Source organism: Lissotriton helveticus, chromosome 1_2 (genome assembly GCF_964261635.1).
Source record: "Lissotriton helveticus chromosome 1_2, aLisHel1.1, whole genome shotgun sequence".
NCBI classification, from domain to species: domain Eukaryota; kingdom Metazoa; phylum Chordata; class Amphibia; order Caudata; family Salamandridae; genus Lissotriton; species Lissotriton helveticus.
In genome coordinates, this window is record NC_136058.1 from 3125318 (window position 1) to 3144330 (window position 19013).

The following is a 19013-nucleotide window of genomic DNA, read 5'->3' on the forward strand; positions in this document are numbered from 1 at the left end:
AAGCAAAAGACACACGATTGCTCCTCATATCTATGTGTCCTAAAGGACACTGTGATATAATCGGGATCTGACGGACTTATTATTTATAGATTTTAACGAATTGCTAAAATGAGATTAGATCATGGGATTAGTGCATTTTAGTGAACTGCTTCTTTGTAATTTTGATTATATATTTAGCCAGTTAAAAAACAATTCTAAAAAATCTACTAGCTATTTAATGAGTCCAAAGCAAACTTAGGGAAGATTATATATTTTAGTTTTTTTTTTATTATTGAATAATAATGTATTTTAATCATGCCATAATGTATTTTGTAAAGTAACATGGCTGTTCTTATGAGTTTTTGAAATCTGGACTAAACCACCTTTGAATAGAATATTTGTAATACTAGTTCTCCTACAGTACAAGAATGTTTATATTACAGAATTCGCTCTTACCTGTCTTTGAGCTCCTGAGCAATCATTAGATGTTTCAAATGATACTCAATAGCATTCTCATAGTCTTGAAGCAGTGTGTATGTGTTCCCCAGGCTGTAACAACTTTGAGCTTCCATAGCTCGATCCTTAAGTTGCCGAGCCAACTGCAGTGACTTCCTATAAGAATAGCAAAATAGAATAAAAACTAAATTATGCGTGTATCCAAGTAAATTGACTAATACATCTACAAAAATGCTATTTGTATTCTTCTGTAGTTTAGCAAAGGATTTCAGTTAGTGAATTTTGGGGCACATAAGTGAAAACATCACCGACTGTACGCAATGATAGAATATTACAACAACATGGAAAAATGAATAAGTTACTTGACTTCAGATAAAACTCTTTCTAGTGGATATAGAGTCCTCTGATCTGAATCTGTCCCTGATAACCCCACACACAGACACATTCCCAGCGCTGACTTGTCTGTCACAACCATAAAGTGTAGCTTGGAAAGGGAGAGGCCAGGCGCAGGTCGGTTGACACTTGTCTACCACACAGGAGGTCTTCGTTTCTTGTGAGATTTGGACAGGTTTGGAGATGCAACACTTATGCTGCAGCCAGGTTCCACTGCAGGTTCTGCATGTGCCATCCGGACATACAGGATGAGGAGCACAAGACCAGGGGACCAAGAAGCCTCAGAACCATCCTCGCAGACACCCAGGGCTCAGCCAGAAATGTCACTATCATAACCTGAATGTCCCAGACTCCTTGTGGTGTTGGAAAGGCCTAAAAGGCTATAGTATCCAGGACAGGTCATTTGAAGGAAATTCTCTGCATGGGACTCAGATGGAATGTCGGCTCAATGATGGAAATACCCGACAAGATCATGAGCCCGTTTGCTGTCTGGTGGTCTGGACCAGACAGTGGCAAGCACGCCTTCAGCAGCCAGCTGTCAAGGTACACATATACATGTAAATGTAAATGTGCTAGACTTGTAAAGCGCACAGCTGCCCGTGAGCGTCCCGGCGCTTGCTTAGGGAACCCGTCCTGGTATTCCCCTGTGAGAAACCCCGGCAAGGTGTCCACAAGGTGAAAGCCAGGCATCCCGCCGCGAGGGGCCGTAGTGGAGATTAAGCAAGCTATTGCCCAGAGTCGCAGAGTGTGACCCCGTGAGTTGAGTAGGCACCAGAGCAAGAATTGTCGAGTCCGTGGAATTTTGAGCCCGAGACCCGCCGAGGCGGGGAATCGAACCCTGGTCCACGGTCGATCTCAGCTTCCGGGTCTGCCGCCTCTAACCACTGAGCCACGCTTCTCCACTACATGTATCCCCCACTTCTGAAGATAGGCCACGACCACCACCATCACACTTGTGAATACCTAAAGGGCTGAGCTAAGGCCAAAGGCCTGCATGGAAACTGGAACTGTCCTGACCTCAACACGGACCATCTGTGGGACTGCAGAACAAGTATATGAAAAATATGTCCTGCAAGGCCAGAAACAACATCTAGTCCCTGGGATCCAGAGGAGAGTGGCACGGAGGCTAGAGGACCGGCCCGTCGCCGCGCACAGGATACTTCCCGCTGATGAGATGTTTTGAGAAAGGATTCAGAACTTACTGGATGAAGAAAAACTGGTTGTGATGAGATGCAGTAAACCGTGAATAGGAGATATTTGGAGGGGTGTTAATGTTGGATTGGAACTATTTTGACAGTTTCATTGACAAACACAAATATTGAAGGAAGAAAGGAAAGTTGAGGTCCTTTCGTGAACTGATTTGAGAATATAGGATTTGCGCATTGTTGCTACCTGGTGTGATATACACTGACAAAAGTGAATTGTATCTGTGAATAGTTTTTGGAAGCCCTGATGATGTCAGTCATCGGACGAAACGCGTCGGCTGTTTGATGTTATTGATTATCTGGATTGATTTGGCAACATTGAAGTGGAATGTGGAATCTGTCGTCATTTTTTGTGACTGATACTTGAATAAAGAATGAATTTGGGAATCAACAAACTTTGACCCTGTGATATTTATATCAATTGGAATCTGCTCCCTCAAGTCGTTGGATATGGGTCAGAGTGAGTATTTTCATTCTTCAGAAAGGCAGTCAGAGGCTGGAGGTCCAGAACAGACCAGATGCCTCTCTCCTTCTTTGGAACAAGGAAAGGAAGAAGTGCAAATCACAATCGTAGCCCCTCTCAAGAGTATAGCACCTCCTAGATGGTGCCTGTAAGAAAGTGGCTCTGTATATACTGGACCAAAGTAAGGTACAGTATGGACAGAGTCCACAGTCCCCCGAGGTTTGGCAAAGGCTAAAGTTAGATATAACCTTACTCTGGAGTGGTTGCTTAGTTGAGCAGTATGGCAGTATCAGAGGACAGTGTAAACCATTTGTTGTACACACTCAGTCAGCAAATAGTCTGATACACTCAAGAACTGAACTCTAGGCCAATTGTTTTGTATCAAAATATATAGTTGTTTTATTTTAGAACCAACAAGGTATCAAAATATACTTTCTCAGAATGAGCTACTATAGTTAAATATTTTTCAAATAGGCAATAGACTTTTTGATTACAAAAGTTACAGTTGCTGCAATAGGCAACACAATTTCAAACACAATGCAACATTGAGCCCAATGGAATTTCTAGATAAATGCAATTAGTTACTTTATAGGTTACTTTTTTAACCACAGGGCTGGATCCTAAATTCAGTCCTCGGACATCTCCTGTAAACAGTTAAGTAAAAGCGTTTTGGTTACAGTAGTGATTTTTAAGGAATATTATTGTATTTTAAAAGTTGACACAAACTTTTTCACATAGAATCACCAATGTTATCCTATGGGAGGAAATTCACTTTGCAGGTAAGTAATATAATCGTTACTTTTTCTTACTCAGTGTTGGATCCTGGAACCAGCACTGGTGTATCTCCTGTAAACAATTGAAAGAATGCGTTTAAGTCATACAGGCGATTTTTAAGAAATATTTGTAATCTTTGAAAATCGACAAACTTTTCTGGTGAAAACCAGACAATGGATTCCTATGGAAGGAAATTCAAGTTACTGGTAAGTAAGGTTAAAATTACTTTTCAGGAGCAGTGCTGGGCTAAAACATGCAGCACTGGGTTCTCTCCTGATAACAGTTAAGTAAATCGGAATTCGTTGTTCAGCTGATTTTAGATGAATATTTTAAAGTTTCAAAACTCCACACTTGGAAGAATTTCCAAGTGAAACCAGTCAATGTTACCCTATGGAAGAAAAGTGAGTTATCGGCTTTTGGGTAAGTACTCGGCTGACAGAGTTAAGGTTCTGGGCTGACAGAGTTAAGGTTCTGGGCATAGACTCAGGGGTCTCCCAGGGTCAGGTAGGAACCGTTGGTACACCCTCAGCAGCACAGGTGCAGCCGGGTGCAGAGGTAGTTAGGCCCAATGTTATCCTATGGGAGGCAGGGGGCCTTTGGTTGGTGGCTGCTGGCAAGCAGGCCACGCGGCTGTGGGAGCTGGGCTCCTGGTCACTTGCTCAGGGCAAATGGGGAAGTAGATTAGGACAAAGGTTGCACTGCCAGGGGCACTCGGGTGGCTGGGTGCAGGGTGCTTTTGAGCCGTCGGGCACTCAATGTTATTCAATTGAAGACTTGGAAGATGAACAAAAGCTGCAGGCTCGGGGACGGAGATTCTTCTGGAGCGACCAACACTTCGAGAGGTAAGTTGGGATCTTGGAGGATAGGTAGGCACCCAGGAGTTTGGCACAGGGGACCGTGGGGCACCAGGTGCAGGGGTGTCTTTTGACGTCGGGAAGTCTTACTCTCAGCTGGTCACGACTGGTTGTGAGGCTGCAGACGTCATCTGGGTTGTCGAGGAGGGTCCTTGGGCTCTGGATTTCAGGTCGCAATTGCCGGGGGGACGTCCTCAGGGTGTTTGTCCACTCGGGCAACGGCCGGGCTTGGCGGGTGCAGAGTGGGCTGGATTCGCGGTTCCAAGCTGGCACCAGGGGTGTTGCTTTTTGAGCAGAACCACTTCTCATGGGAGTCCCAGTCTTTTAGTTGAGCAAGGGAGGCAGGTCATCCAGGGTTTTAGCAGGAGCATGTTCAAGGATCAACAGACCGGTAGGGCTGGGGCCAAGTCAGTTGGTGTCGTCCTCTTATTAGCAGCTGCACGGCAGGTCGTCGTCCTTGTTCTTCTTTCTTGATTTCAAATCGGGATCTGAGGAAGGAAGGTTCAGAGTGCCCCTTAATACTAAAATAGGGGCGTTACAGGTAGGGTAAGGGCAGGGACCAATGGGTCTCTGTCCTGGGGTGAGTACACCCTCTATCCTGCTCCTCTCCTGTGGGAGGGGGCAGGAGCCTATCTCTGATTGGGCAGGGCTCCCCATCCTCAAGATGCCGGAGCCCGGAGTTGTGCTTCACCTCGCCTCCCCCCCTGAGGGGTGGGGTTGGCAGTGGCTGGCACACCCCCTTTCCTCACTTAGGGTTTCCCGCCTGTCTTCCCGCCAGAGTGGGGGTCAGAACCGGTGGGGGACAGTTGCTGAGTACAGCAAGTGGCCTGGAGAAGGTCGCAAAGGCGGCATGTCTTTGAAGCTTCCCCTGCCCATCCTGGGGGAGAAGACCTAGCACCTCGCCCAGGATGTGCATTGTTCAGGCCCAGGAGAGCGAAGGGCTCTCTACCCAGGGGTCCAGCAACATGTCTGCTGTGTGGCAGCCTAGGCAGCCTCTCAGATCAGACGTTGATTGTAGGCTAGGTTTCAGGGGGCATCTCTAAGATGCCCTCTGTAGTGCATTTTACATTAAATCCCCCACTGGCATCAGTGTGGGTTTAATGTGCTGAGAAGTTTGATATCAAACTTCTGAGTCTTCAGTGTAGCCATCATGGTGCTGTGGAGTTCGTAATGACAACCTCCCAGCACCATATACTCTTAATGGCATCACTGCATTTACAGTGCTCAGGAATGGCCCTGTGCACTGTAGGGGCACCTGTGCCCTCACCACTGGCATAGTGCACCCAGCTAGAGGGGTGACTGATGTATGCAAGGGCAGTGTGTTTGTGGGCATGCGGCACTTTCTCAAAGTGCCATTTTGCCAGTAGGAGATTGACTTCTTGCAGCAGAATTGCTGAGTAGTCTGCCAAAAATATTTTTGATCCGAGTCAATAAAAAGGTGGGGCTGGAATGAAGAGCTGGGAGTAGCTTGTTTGAACAATTTACAATAGCATTAACGTTCAAGATCTTGAGTGCACAGAATCAAGGGCCGCTATCTTTCAGCCAAGGTATTAATGCGATTGCCTTTATCTGGTGGTATGACAGCAAGCAGCGATGGATTTAGAGATCAATGATAGGCAGCAGTCTTGTCATGGCTGAACAAGCAAGCAAAGCAAAATCTGTGGGTTTATGCTTTTTTGTCAAGATTGAATAGGGCAGTTGCTCCCATTGCCACTGAAACTAACATTCGTTTCACTACTGAAGAAACAGGCAAGATGAACGTCTGAAACATCCTTCTCTAAGAGGCAGTGGAAGCGATAAACATCACTGAAGGAAAGGCTCCACACTTGGTTTGTAACCTATGACTTTGTTGGCATTCAAGCGCTAGAACATCAGGCAGAACAACGTTCTGGTTATAACGGACAAGTTACTTACCTTCGGTAACGATATATCTGGTAGAGTCATAGTCTAGCCACAGATTCCTTAACATAAAATATCCCCAGGCATCAGACAATCCGGAAAACTTTCCGCAGCAGCACCTCTGAGCGCTGGGAGGCGGCGCCACGAGACTCCGTCCTGACATCATCCACGGATATGACGTCAGCGGAGCCATATATGCCCCTCCTGGCATGCTGACGTCAGTCAGAGAAACTTTTCCGCATTAGAACGCGGAGCCACCACTAAAAACTGAGAATATGGGAACAGTGTGCAAAAATGATGAACCATTTGATAGAAATTGACAGGTGAGACAGAGCAGCGCTCTGGAAGCAACCCAGCATGAGCGAAGGCTAAGTCAACGTTAAGGGAGACAAGGATGTGGAAAAGAACGCCTGGCAGAGGACAGAAGTCCGCATCCAGAAGTAAAACCGTGAAGGAGAACAAGTCCGGAACACAAGATTTAAGGATAGCTCACCACAAAACGTCACCAGAAAGAGACATCCCAACCCCAATAAAAGACCTATAAATGCATAGAGCCAATATATCTAAAGCAAAAGGCCTCAGGGATGGCCAAAAACACAAGGCAATGGAGAAGGGGGGAGCAGGACAGTGGGGAAAAATGTAAATAGATGTCCCACCGTACAATCCAGGCCGAGGACCGAAAAGAATACATGAACTATTAACACACCACCTAATCTTGAGAATGGACGGAATGGAACAGAGAAACAGAACAAAACAGTCTGTGTTGGAGTGAAGTTAGAATGTCACCCCGCAAAAGGGCAGCCCACCCCAAGGGAGGAGAGCATAGAAAGCCCCAACCTGAGAAGGTCCTCACACCAGAAGCGGTCAAGAACAGCGCGAAAAAACTTAGTTGTGTATACGGGGTTTGTAAAAGGAAAACACAGAGCCAGAATGCCTGAGGCGAAGTCAAAGTCCATAACTTGGGAAAAGAAGATGAACTATGGAAAAAAGCACTATGGAACCTACGTCTGCTGCAAGGCATGTGGAGCAACAGTGCCAAGAGGCTGGCCCTCACCCAGCAAACGTCAGCATGTAGGAGAACCCATACACTAGACATACTGGGGTAAAATGGAGGATACAAGTTCACAAAAGCGTAACTGAACTGAAGGCTTGAGAGAGCCGCCACCTTCAGCAAAGCTTTGAGAGACAGCAACCGTTATGACAGAGACATCACACATCGGCCCAATGTGTACAGCAGCGAAAAGAAACCCTGTTGAAACCTGCACCAGCAAGACACAAGAGACATTATTGGCAGGATGCCAATCTAGGGCCAGAAGGCGTTAGCAGCACGAAAGCACAATACACACCAGGACTTAAACGGTCTGTCACAACATATGAAAGAGTCGAAGACCAGTAGTCAAGCGCCCAAAAACAAGAGCGAAGACCGGAAGGCACTGAAGCATACCGGAAGGTACCTATGCGTACCGTGTGGACACTGGAACCACGCGAATAAGCACCAGTATGAACAGTTTAGGCGTGCACAACAGTAAGAAGGTCACAGCCCAAAAAGGGTACCAATAAGCAGGGCACCACATAAGAGCCGGTTGGGCACAAGCAGAACGGGCCAGAGACCATGGACACCGTATGAAGGAACAGCCTGGATGGATCCGCTGGTAAGAATGCAGAACAGATACCGAGCAGGAAGAAAAACGCTGAAACGGGAAGCGGAACACAACAAGAGTCTAGGGTACACCAAAATTATCTGCCGACACTTGGAAACTGGAAAGGACAGCACCTAGGGCAGTGAATTACAATTGCCCGGGAGTAACTATGACCTCCGGCAAGCTAGAAGAAACTAGACACGATAGTGGAAATAGTAAGGACAAATGGAAATGTCCCGGACCCCAAGAACGGAGTATTGTAAAGAAAACAAGCCCCTTCAGAGTTCACAGTGTGAATGTAAGGCAAGGCGTGTAAACACCCATACGGAAACAGTAGGGAATATGGAAATTGTGGTAGGATAATGGCCAGAAGGAGGCCACGACCACACACAGCAGAGAACAGCTGCTAAACCACTGCATTGGAGGACAAACCCAGAAAGGGCAGCACGTCCAAATATGTATAAATAATTTTAAAAAAACAATAATAAGCAGAGCGGAAAATAGGGTGTTAGTTGGGGAAAAACTTGCGACAACAAGGTGTTGTGCCAGGCCTGCTGGATAGATATGGCACGGCACAAACCTATGCTAGGTTCTGATGCAGTTAGATCAACTTAGACAGGCATAAAGCAACGCTATGCAAGGAGCATTGTCGAACAGACAAGTGACTCCGAGCAGGATGTCCACAGAAAAAACTCCATAGGAGCGTACCAAGGCAAAGGTCGAACCCAATGCCAGCAAATATCCCACATAGGGTAAGGCTAATCCCCTGTAGGGGTGTCCTCTTGGGCTAAGCACACAGTCAGAGGACTGAAAAAACAAGAGAATCAGCCAAACAGCTGTACTGAACGAACAGAGATGGCTAAGCAGCCATGAACACCAACTGCGCACTATAACCAACCTGTGCAGAGGTTGGCGCCAAAATCACTGCAACCCAGAGAAGAGACGGGAGTCTGCTGAATCTGCGTGCGGTCAAAAAGATCCACCCCATTGAACGACAAATCTCTGAGGGTATCCCGAATATGATCTGGGAAGCGACTGTCACGCAGCAAAGCATGGCGGCGTAAAGCCCCAGCGCGAGCAAGAACCCGTCCCATAGAGTCAGTTGCATGAAAGGAAGTCCTAAGGGAGAATTGTGGCATTCCCCTGCCATGCAGCAGAAGACAAAGCAATTCTGCTCGAGGTCCTTCTGGAACAGAAGGTTAAAGGTTTTCAACTGAGTCCCAAAGAGTTGAGGATGCACGTGCAAAAACACAGGCCGTATTTAATGCCCGGATGCCTGCGCTGGCAGAGGAGAAAAGCTGGCGACCACAATCGTCCAGTCACCTAGACTCCCTGGTGGGAGGTAATAACCGTAACATGGGTGAAGACTGTAAATTAAAAGCATTTTATAAAGAGGGTGAGCAACCCAATATACCCTTGCAGGCTTGGGCAAATAATATATTCAAAAAATACGCTGTTGCTACCGACGTCGTCGTAGTGTGGTAACATTATTGATTTGGATTAGTGAAATCATATTCAGCCACTAACTGATAGTAGTGTGGGTAACTAATTTACTGGAGTCCCCCATTGGCTGTAACTAAGAACCTCAAACAAAACCCCTTGCTGGCCCATTCTTTGAATATATGTAAATTAAAAGCAGCCTGACCAACTAGGCTAGGCTAGGTTGGGAGAAGAGACAGGCAAAGAGGATCACCCAGAGCAGGGCAGTGCCTACGAGCAATAGCCCGATCAACAGGCTCACCAGAAGAGGGCCTTGACCAAGTGCAGGATGTCAAATAAAGAGCCCGCAAAGGGCAGCAAAGGTTCTACCTCAATAGGCTCCAAGTGGAGCAGATCCATCAAAGGATCGGAAAGTAGAGGCACTACATGAGGCTGAAAGCGGAGGACAGTAGCCGCCCCATGAATAGAGCGTGCAAAGGCAGCACTAGATTCAGTCACCATTCGTGTAGGTAATAACAAAACGTCGGTAGGAGACGGTTGAAGACTAATCCGGCCACTAGACATTAGGAGTGGAGGAGCCGGAGACTGACCCGAAGGCCAGGCAACACTGGGTACTTGCACCATGGGACCTTCACTGAGAAGCATCATGTTGTAAAGGAGGAGGCGTAATCGCTAGTACCGGTGTCGACTGACGCCGCGTAGGAGACCTATCGCCATCCGAGGAGTCGGGAGGAGCAACAACCTCAACCAAGGGAAGAGGAATCAATGTCGGTACCGGCGTCGATTGACGCTGCGTCGGAGTCGCCTGGACGTTGCCGACCTCCACAGGGGACTTGACCGGGACGGCTACCGACGTCGATCCCTCTATAAACTGCCTCAAGGAAGCACGAGGTGCAATGCCCGGCGTTGAGCCTAGGGTAGTATGAGGGTCGAGCAGGGCGTCGCCGGCGCTGCCTCCGACGTCGGCGTAGGAAGCTGCTCAGGGATATGCGCTGACTGACGGGGTGGGCTGTGCTCAGGGCACAGGCTCATTGGTGTTGCGTCTGCTCCGGAATCGGAGTCGACGCACCCAGCTGGTGCCGGGGAAATGTCCGCAGACAAGAACCCGGCATGAGTGCCTGCTACCTCTGTGAAACCCGAAGGCGCACCAGGGGGACGGCCGACTCATAGCAAGCCTGGAGTGCCTTAGAGAGGAATGGGCGGCAGCGGCACGGAGATTGGAGGAAGACATCCGCAGGCGAAGCCTGCGCTTACGCTTACCTGTTTTTGCATGGCAGTCGCAGGAGCAACCTCGGGAACAAGTCCGATCCAGAGAGGAAGAGCGGCGACGGCAGGAAACTGGACCGGACATCCGTGCTACCAGCAGTTTCATATGGCGCTCTCTCAGGGACTTGAGCTTCATCCGCTGACAGGTGTCGCACTCTTAGGAGTCGTGGTGCACGCAGAGGCACCACATACAGATAAGGTGCAGTCAGTGCCAGACATCTGACGCGCATAGGCTTCGCACACCTTAAAGCCGGAAGGCATTGCACACAGTTCCCACGACACCGAGGGTGTCGAGAAGGCCCAAAGACCAGGCCAAGGCACTGCTGGTGTAGTTTAGTTCCTATTATCCCAATAGGCTCTGCGCATTGGAATAATATCTTCAATAGTATAGACCTAGGGCAGAGGTTAACTAGGTCTTCTACAGACGATATTAGACTTAAAGTTTTGTGTTTGCCAGCTAGCTCAGAGTTCACTAGAAACTTTCTCGAATAGGCAAGGAGGATTTTAACCTCCCTGGATAGACAAGAAGGGATTTAGTTTCTGACAACCATAGACATGACAACTTTGCTCTACCCTAATCAAGAGTGTATCTCTAGAGTCGTGTGAAAACAAAAGACAACTTATTTTACTCAGTCAGTTCAGTGCATTCTTAGTTTCACCAGATTGTAGAGAAAAGGAAAAGACGGGCGTGTTCAATAAAAGATATTATTTATTGATCAGTCTCCTTTCTCATACAAGAGAAATGAATCGCTATTATTGTAATACTTATAGTTAAGTAAAGTGCATACAGTAAAGACAGAATTATAAAATAATACTGTAAAAGCATTGATATGGTTTCTGAGCCATATGATACTTTAAAATGGATAAAATAGATACATACATATATACATTTGACTAATCATACTCAACTGGTGCTTCTAACCTCGCCTACCCCAGTGTACCTGACCTAAGCCTAATACGTGGGCGGGAGTAGATAAGTAGCAGTTTAAGTTAAGTTTGTTTGCCAAGGGACTGACTCGAGAATTCTCTGCAAGGGGTTATTCAGTTCTGTACCCGAGATCTAGAATGATGGAGGGCTGGTATCTCTTATCCCAGGTCTTGATATTCCAGCTGCCTGCGAGGGCTGCTTGGAAGCGCCGGAGCTGGATTTCTCAGCAGGAGAAAGGCAGCATCTCGTTCTCAGCGCGTCAGGAAGGCGGGGCAGCGCCTGTGGGCTTCGCTCTCTGCTGGGCTCCTCGGCACGTCTCGCTGCTCCGATCTCGTCACCACCGCATGTGTTTGCTTAAGGCAATGTCTGTAATATTTATACCTGAAAGGTGCCGAGATTGACGTAAGGATGGACATATATACGTCAATAAGGATGTCATATGAATGGGCTCGTTCGCACATTCTTTTGCTGAAGTTCTCTGTGAAATCAAAACAATGGCTATGGGAATTTCCCAGGTCGCTGTAGGTTTGATTTGTTTTGAGAACTCCGTATGCCTTATCAGGGGCTGGAGGAATATCGCTTGTCTAATTAGATGGCATGCGTTATGACCTAATCAGATAACGCGCTTCTGTGCCGTGGTGTGGCTTAATCAGATAACGGTTTTTGCACCGTTAGATGGCTGCTAGTTAATTATTAACCAGACCAGGGTCAGGAATAGGGGAATCGATACAGTACCTATAGGAATACATCACACTGGTTTTCCAGGATCCGTGCTCGGAAAAGAAGAAAACAGACATCACCACGCCGGGAGGGGCATATATGGCTCCGCTGACGTCATATCCGTGGACGAGGTCAGGGAAGAGTCGGGCGGCGCTGCCTCCTGGCTTGCAGAGGTGATGCTGCGGAACGTTTTCCAGATCCAGGGGACACCTGGGGATATTCCAAGTTAAGGAATCTGCAGCTAGACGTTTCTATCAGATAACGGATGCCAACATCTGAACCATGTCAGAGTCAGAAGGAATATGCTACTTACCAGTATGCATCTGTTCTTGGCATGTAGGGCTGCTGACATTCATATCTGTGCATAGATCGCCGCCTAGTGTTGGGTCCGGATGATTGCACTTTGTTGTCTTGGAAGAGTCTTCGAAGTATCACAAGATTGGTGACTCCTCCCTTAGACTTCAGTGAGCATGGCCTCTTCTCCATCCTCAGGTTGTTTTTCGCCATTGTGGCAGAGATGGAAATAGGAAAGTAAGAGATGGCTATGCCAAAGATAATGCTGCAGCTGCGACAGGCACCGGGGAGGAGGGCGACAGGCACCGGGGAGGAGGGCGGTCGATATGAATGTCAGCAGCCCTACATGCCAAGAACAGATGCATACTGGTAAGTACCATATTCCGTTCGAGGCATGTGGGCTGCTGAATTCATATCTGTGCATAGACTGTATAGCAGTATCTCCTCTAGCGGTGGCTACCTGTGCCAGCTGCAGAAGTTTGAAAAAGAGTTTTGAGGACAGCCTGGCCTACAGCAGCTTGCTGTTTTGCTTGTACGTCTATACAGTAGTGTTTTGTGAAAGTGTGTATGGTGGTCCATGTGGCTGCCTTACAGATGTCTTCAAGAGGAATATTTCATAGGAAAGCCATGGATGCCCCCATTTTCCTTGTAGAGTGTGCTCTTGGGGGGACGGTTAAAGTGCGTTTTGCCTTTTGATAACATATTTGAATGCATTTAACTATCCATCTGGCTATTCCTGACTTTGAAATAGGATTTCCTTTGTGTTGTGGTGCAAAAGCAACAAATAGTTGTTTTGTCTTCCTAAATGATTTAGTTCTGTCTATGTAATAAAGTAGGGCTCTTTTCACATCTAATGTGTGTAGGGCTCTCTCAGCCACTGACTGTGGATTTTGAAAGAATACTGGCAGTTCTATTGATTGGTTGATATGGAAATTGGATACAACCTTAGGCATGAACTTAGGGTTGGTTCTAAGAACCCCCCTGTTGGCATGTACTTGCATGAAAGGTTCTTGGATTGTTAATGCTTGTAATTCGCTCACTCTTCTGAGTGAGGTAATGGCAACCAAGAACGTAACCTTCCACGTTAAGAATTGTAATTTGCATGAGTGTAGAGGTTCGAAAGGAGGGCCCATAAGTCTGGTAAGTACTATATTTAGATTCCAAACTGGGGAGGGGGGGTGTCGTGGAGGGATCACCCGTTTCAGACCCTCCATGAAGGCTTTGATTGCTGGTACTCTAAACAGTGAAAGGTGTTGGCTGTTTTGAAGGTATGCTGCTATAGCAGCGATGTGTAGTCGTATAGAAGAGTATGCTAAGTTACATCTTTGTAGATGCAGCAGGTAACATATAATGTTTTGTATGGAAGCGTCTAATGGGTTGATTTGGTTATTGTTGCAGTAAATAACATCTCTTCCATTTAGCTGCATAGCACGCTCGTGTGGTTGGTCGTCTTGCTTCCCTAATGATGTTCATGCAGTCTGGGGGCTTATTAAGGTATTCAAACTCTAAGACCTCAGGAGCCAGATCGCTAGGTTAATCTGATTGGGATCTGGGTGTCTGATTTCTCCATGGTTCTGAGTTAGAAGATGGGGTGCAAGGCACAGTCTTTGATGAGGAACTACTGAAAGTTCTAGGAACGTCGTGTACCACGGTTGTCTCGCCCATGCGGGAGCAACTAGGATTAGCGTGAGTGAGTGTTGCCACAGTTTGCGTGCCACCAGCGGGATCAGTGGTGCTGGGGGAAAAGCGTACGCAAATTTGCCTGACCAGTTCATCCATATCGCATTGCCCTGTGACTGCGGATGTGGGAACCTGGCGGCAAAGTACTGGCATTTTGAGTTTTCTTTTGTGGCAAACAGGTCGATCTCTGGGTGACCCCACTCTTGGAAGAATGGCTGGAGAACTTGGGGATGAATCTCCCATTCGTGTAGTTGTTGGCTGTGCCTGCTGAGCAGGTCGGCAATCTGATTGTCCTTGCCTGGAAGGTGTTCTGCTAGGAGAAAAATGTTTTTGGGAATCGCCCACTTCCATATGCTTTGTGCCAGATGGGACAGCTGTGGAGAGTGTGTTTCTCCCTGTTTCTGGATATAGTACATTGCGGTCATGTTGTCCGTCCGGATCAACACAATCTTGCTGTACAAGTATTTCTGAAATGCTTTTAGGGCTAGGAATATCGCTAGCAACTCTAGCTGGTTGATATGCAGCCTTTTCTGTTTGGTTGTCCAGAACCCTTGTACTGTGTATTGAAGGAGATGGGCTCCCCAGCCTGTTAGTGATGCGTCCGCTGTTAGTACTAGTTGTGGAACCGACTCTTGGAACAGTCGCCCCTTGCAAAGGTTTTGTGGGTTCCACCACTGCAGAGAGTTGTGAGCGCGACTGTGTACCAACACTAGGTCTTTTAGTTGTCCTTGAGCCTGGTTCCATTGCCGTGCTAGGCATTCTTGTAATGGGCGCATTTGAAGTCTGGCGTGGGGGACAATGAATATGCATGAGGCCATCATGCCTATGAGCTTCATAAAGACTCGAGCTGGCAGAGAGTGTTGTGGCAGGAATTTGCGTATGAGTATCTGCATGCTGGCTATCCTTGCTGTGTTCGGATATGCCTTTGCCACTGAGGTGTCTATAGTGGCTCCCAGGTATTGCTGTGCGTGGGATGGTTGCAGATGCGATTTTGGGTAGTTGATGGAAAACCCTAGGCTGTGTAGCAACTGAAGTGTTTGAGACGTGTGTGCTGCACACTGTTGGTACGATTTTGCTTGTATCAGCCAATCGTCCAGATCCAGATAAGGGTACACATGGATGTGTTGCCTCCTGAGATGTGCTGCCACTGTCGCTAAGCATTTTGTAAACACTCTTGGATCCGTGGTAACCCCGAAGGGCAAAACCTTGAATTGGTAGTGTTGACCTTCTATTGTGAACCTGAGGTATTTTCTGTGGGCTGGGTCGATAGGTATGTGAAAATACGCATCTTTGAGGTCTGTTAGGAAATCTCCTTGTTGAAGCAACGTGAGCACTTGCTGTCGTGTGATCATATGGAGGTGTTCCGATAGTATATATTGATTTAGGGGCCGGAGGTCCAATATTGGTCTGAGGGAGCCGTCCTTTTTGGGAATAAGGAAGTCCCTTGCTGGTGGAAAGGGACTTGCTCTATGGCCCCCTTTTCCAGCATGCATCTCACCTCTTGCTGGAGCAGTGTGATGTGTTCTATGGACATAGGACGATGTCTGGGTGGTATGTTTGGTGGTGTAGAAGTCAGTTCTAGGCAATAACCAAACTGGATAATTTCTCTCACCCACCTGTCCGTGGTAATTGCATGCCAGACAGGTAGGAACTGTTGGAGTCTGCCTCCGGCTGGTGTTATGTGGTCTGGAGGCAGCGTAATGAAGTCACTGTTTTGTGTCAGTGGAGGCTCTGGTGTTGTTGCCTCCACGTCCTCTTCCCTTATTATTGTTTCCCCTATAGCCTCCTCTGTTTGTGTTCTTGTTGAAGGAACCTTGTGTGTTACTTTTGTATGAGGCAGATGTTTGCGAGGTATTTAATCGTGTAGTTGCCCTGTATGAGGAGCGCCGTAAGGAGCCTCTGTGTTGCTGAAATTGCAATGCCCCCATTGATTTAGCGGTTTCTGTGTCTTTTTTTCATTTTGTTCAGAATGGTGTCGACAGCAGAGCCAAATAGAAAATCTTGATTGACAGGTTGGTTAAGAATGGTGGACTGCACCTCATTCTTAAAACCGGAAATACGCAGCCATGCATGTCTGCGTAATAAGACGCTAGTGTTAATTGACCTGGCTGCGGTGTCTGCAGCGTCAAGCGCGCATTTGATGGAGGCATTTGTTATAAATTCACCCTCTTGTATGAGGTCTTCAGCTTGTGCTTTAAAGGGCTCAGGCAGGTGTTGCATTAGGCTTTCGAGTTGATCATAATGCGCCCTGTCGTAACGAGCGAGTAGGGCTTGTGTATTAGCAATCCTCCATGAGTTGGAGGCTTGTGCTGCTACCCTTTTGCCTGATGCCTCCAGTATTTTTGATTCTCAATCAGGGGGAGGTGCTTCCCCTGTTTGGGAGTTTGCCCGTTTACGTGCATTAGCCACTACAAGTGAGTCTAGAGGTAATTGTGCCCTGATGTAAGTAGGGTCTGTAGGAGCTCGCCCCAATACTTTTTTTCTATTCTGGGGTTGATTACCCGTGCCCTGGCTGTATCCTTAAATATGTCAGGTGCATGTTTTAGAACTCCTTTGAACATGGGGAGTGTTCTAACACTTTTTTCTGAAGTGGGGAAGGTGTCAAATAAGAAGTCTTCCTCAACAGGGTCATTATGCATATCTGCATTATGGAATTGTGCTGCCCTGTCTATGAGCTGATTGAAGACTATGGTGTCATCTGTAGATGACGGCTTAGTAGGATAAGAGGGTACATCAGGGATGGGGTGGGTGTTGTAAGGGTCTGTTGGCTCCTCCCATGGTTCCTCTTGTGGTTGAGGATCTTGTGGGAAATCATATTGAGGTTGTGGCTCATCCCCTGTGTTGCCCTCATTGTCCCCGTGGTGAGAAGGAGAGTAGGGAATGTAAGGATTAAAAGGTGTAGTAGGCATGATAGGCTGAAAAGGAATGAAGGGTCTAGAGGGAGAAGTCCCAAAGTCCTTTTTCTTTAATGGAATAGGGGAATGTGAGCCAGAGTCCAAAGGCATCTTTTTCCTATGCAGGATGGTAACTTTACCAGTGTCTGGATTGATGTATATCTTTGCCTGATCGTCTGATGGATCTGGGTGGGAGAGTTCTTCCTCTACAGTCCTGGGTCGAGTGTTAGACTTCTTTGGGTCGGTAACACTTTCTTTGTCGATGACTTTTGGTGCTTTTTTGCTTTTTCTCGGCTCGGGGCCTTGTTCGGGCTCGACGAGTGATTTCGGGTCGACAGGAGCTTTCGGGTCAACACGTTTTTTGCGCTCCGTAGGCTTTTTTGGATGAGTGTCCTTTTCCGAGTCGACGTTCCTTTTCGGATTGACTGGTGTTTTCGGAGCACTTATCTTCGGGTCGACAGGTTTTTCCAGCCGTGCTACGGGCTTCGGTACAATTTTGTCTGCGTCCTTTGACGGGTCTATGGTTTTTGAACCGGTAGGCTTAATCGGGTCGGCGACCTCCTTTGGTTCGGCGCCCTTCGGCTGCGTACCTTTGTTAGGTTCGACTACCTCTTTGGGGTCGACGCTTTTTGGCTGAGCGGCCTTCTTGTGGTCGACAGTCTTTTTTGGCTCGACGCTCTTTGGCTGTACGGCCTTGTTCGGGTCGACTACCTTCTTTGGCTCTGGAACCTTCTTCGGGACGGTGCTGGGCCCTGGGGTTTCCGAAGGTTTCGGAGCCGAGCCGGATGGCGGGGCTGGCAAAACTTTTTTCTGATCTTGGCTAAAGCCTTTTGGCGATGCCTCGACCGGAGCCTTTGGTAACGGGCTTATTGGTGTCGGGGGCTGTGTACTCACGATTTGCCCCGGTGGGATCTCGTCATCGGAGTCCGAGTAGTCCTCGACGGAGACGATCTCTAGGTCCGAGTCTTGAGCGTCCGGTAGTTCCTGGTCATCATCGAAGATGTTGTCCGGTTCCGGTGCCTGTCGCTGCATCTTTTGCCTAGCGGCCCGTCGGATCCATATGGTTTTCTTCGACCGAAACTGGCCGCAGGCCGGGCAGGTTTCTTCCCTATGGTCTGGGTAAAGGCACTTGTTGCATACTGAGTGTTTGTCAGTAAGTGGGAACCTGGAGTGGCACTGTGGGCACCTTTTAAAAGGGCTTCTTTCCATCGACGGTTGGCTCACGTGGCGTCGAAAAGGCTCAACGGCCCGCGTCGACGACCGATAGGAGATGGAAAGCTGGATCGAGTAGCGAGGTACCGAACGAGAACAATACCGTCGAAGTCGAAGGCCTTTTGGCCTTTAGAAGTTTTGTTTTAGATACCGAACTTGGAGTTTTGGAGTTAGCATCCGAACCCAATGGCGAAAAAATAATAATCTGAGGATGGAGAAGATGCCCATGCGCACTGTAGTCTAAGGGAGGAGTCACCTATCTTGTGATACTTCGAAGACTCTTCCAAGACAACAAAGTGCAATCATCCGGACCCAACACTAGGCGGCGATCTATGCACAGATATGAATTCAGCAGCCCACATGCCTCGAACAGATGATTTGGTTTCATGACTTTGGGAGCAAAATGTGGACATTTAGGTGTTTGCTCAGGAGGCAGTTGAGGCACAGGTACTGTTAGTGGTACACGGGTAGATGGGAATAAGGGTGCTGGCAGTGCCCTGGTGGTCTGGATTGGTTGGTCTAGGTGAAAATTGTGGAATTTGCAGAGGTGGTGTGAGTGTTGGAGCTGTCAGTTCTAAGTAATAGCCGGGTGGGGGCAACAGCTTACAGAAGGGTATGAAGGCAGTGGATAAGGAAGTCCACCATCAAAGCCCAATGGAGGATTAAAGAATTGCTCTTTATCATCAAAATCAACGGGATAAGGATGATACAGTGATTATGAGGCTATGTCACAATCATCAAGTTTGGCTCTTGATGAGAGTTCGAGTCCTAGGATAGACCCCTCATTATCACTATCCAGTCTACAGATGTCACTAGGCCCAACAGAGGCTATTAGAGGATTATTGGTGGTATTTCTGGAGGGATTCTAATAGAGCAAATAGTCTACATCAGAGATAAGATTGAACCCAGATGCCTC

The 19013-nt window shown here is 47.7% G+C and overlaps 1 protein-coding gene across 4 annotated transcripts in view; it reads right to left on the reverse strand.

Annotated features, from left to right (window-relative positions):
- The window catches only part of GPSM2 (G protein signaling modulator 2), a 409855-nt gene that overhangs the window by 140011 nt on the left and 250831 nt on the right, over positions 1 to 19013 (reverse strand). For all 4 annotated transcript variants that reach the window (XM_078668278.1, XM_078668286.1, XM_078668295.1 and 1 more), the window contains one exon: positions 436 to 591. In XM_078668278.1, coding sequence (XP_078524404.1) covers positions 436 to 591 — 156 coding nt within the window. The remainder of the gene's footprint in view (positions 1 to 435; positions 592 to 19013) is intronic.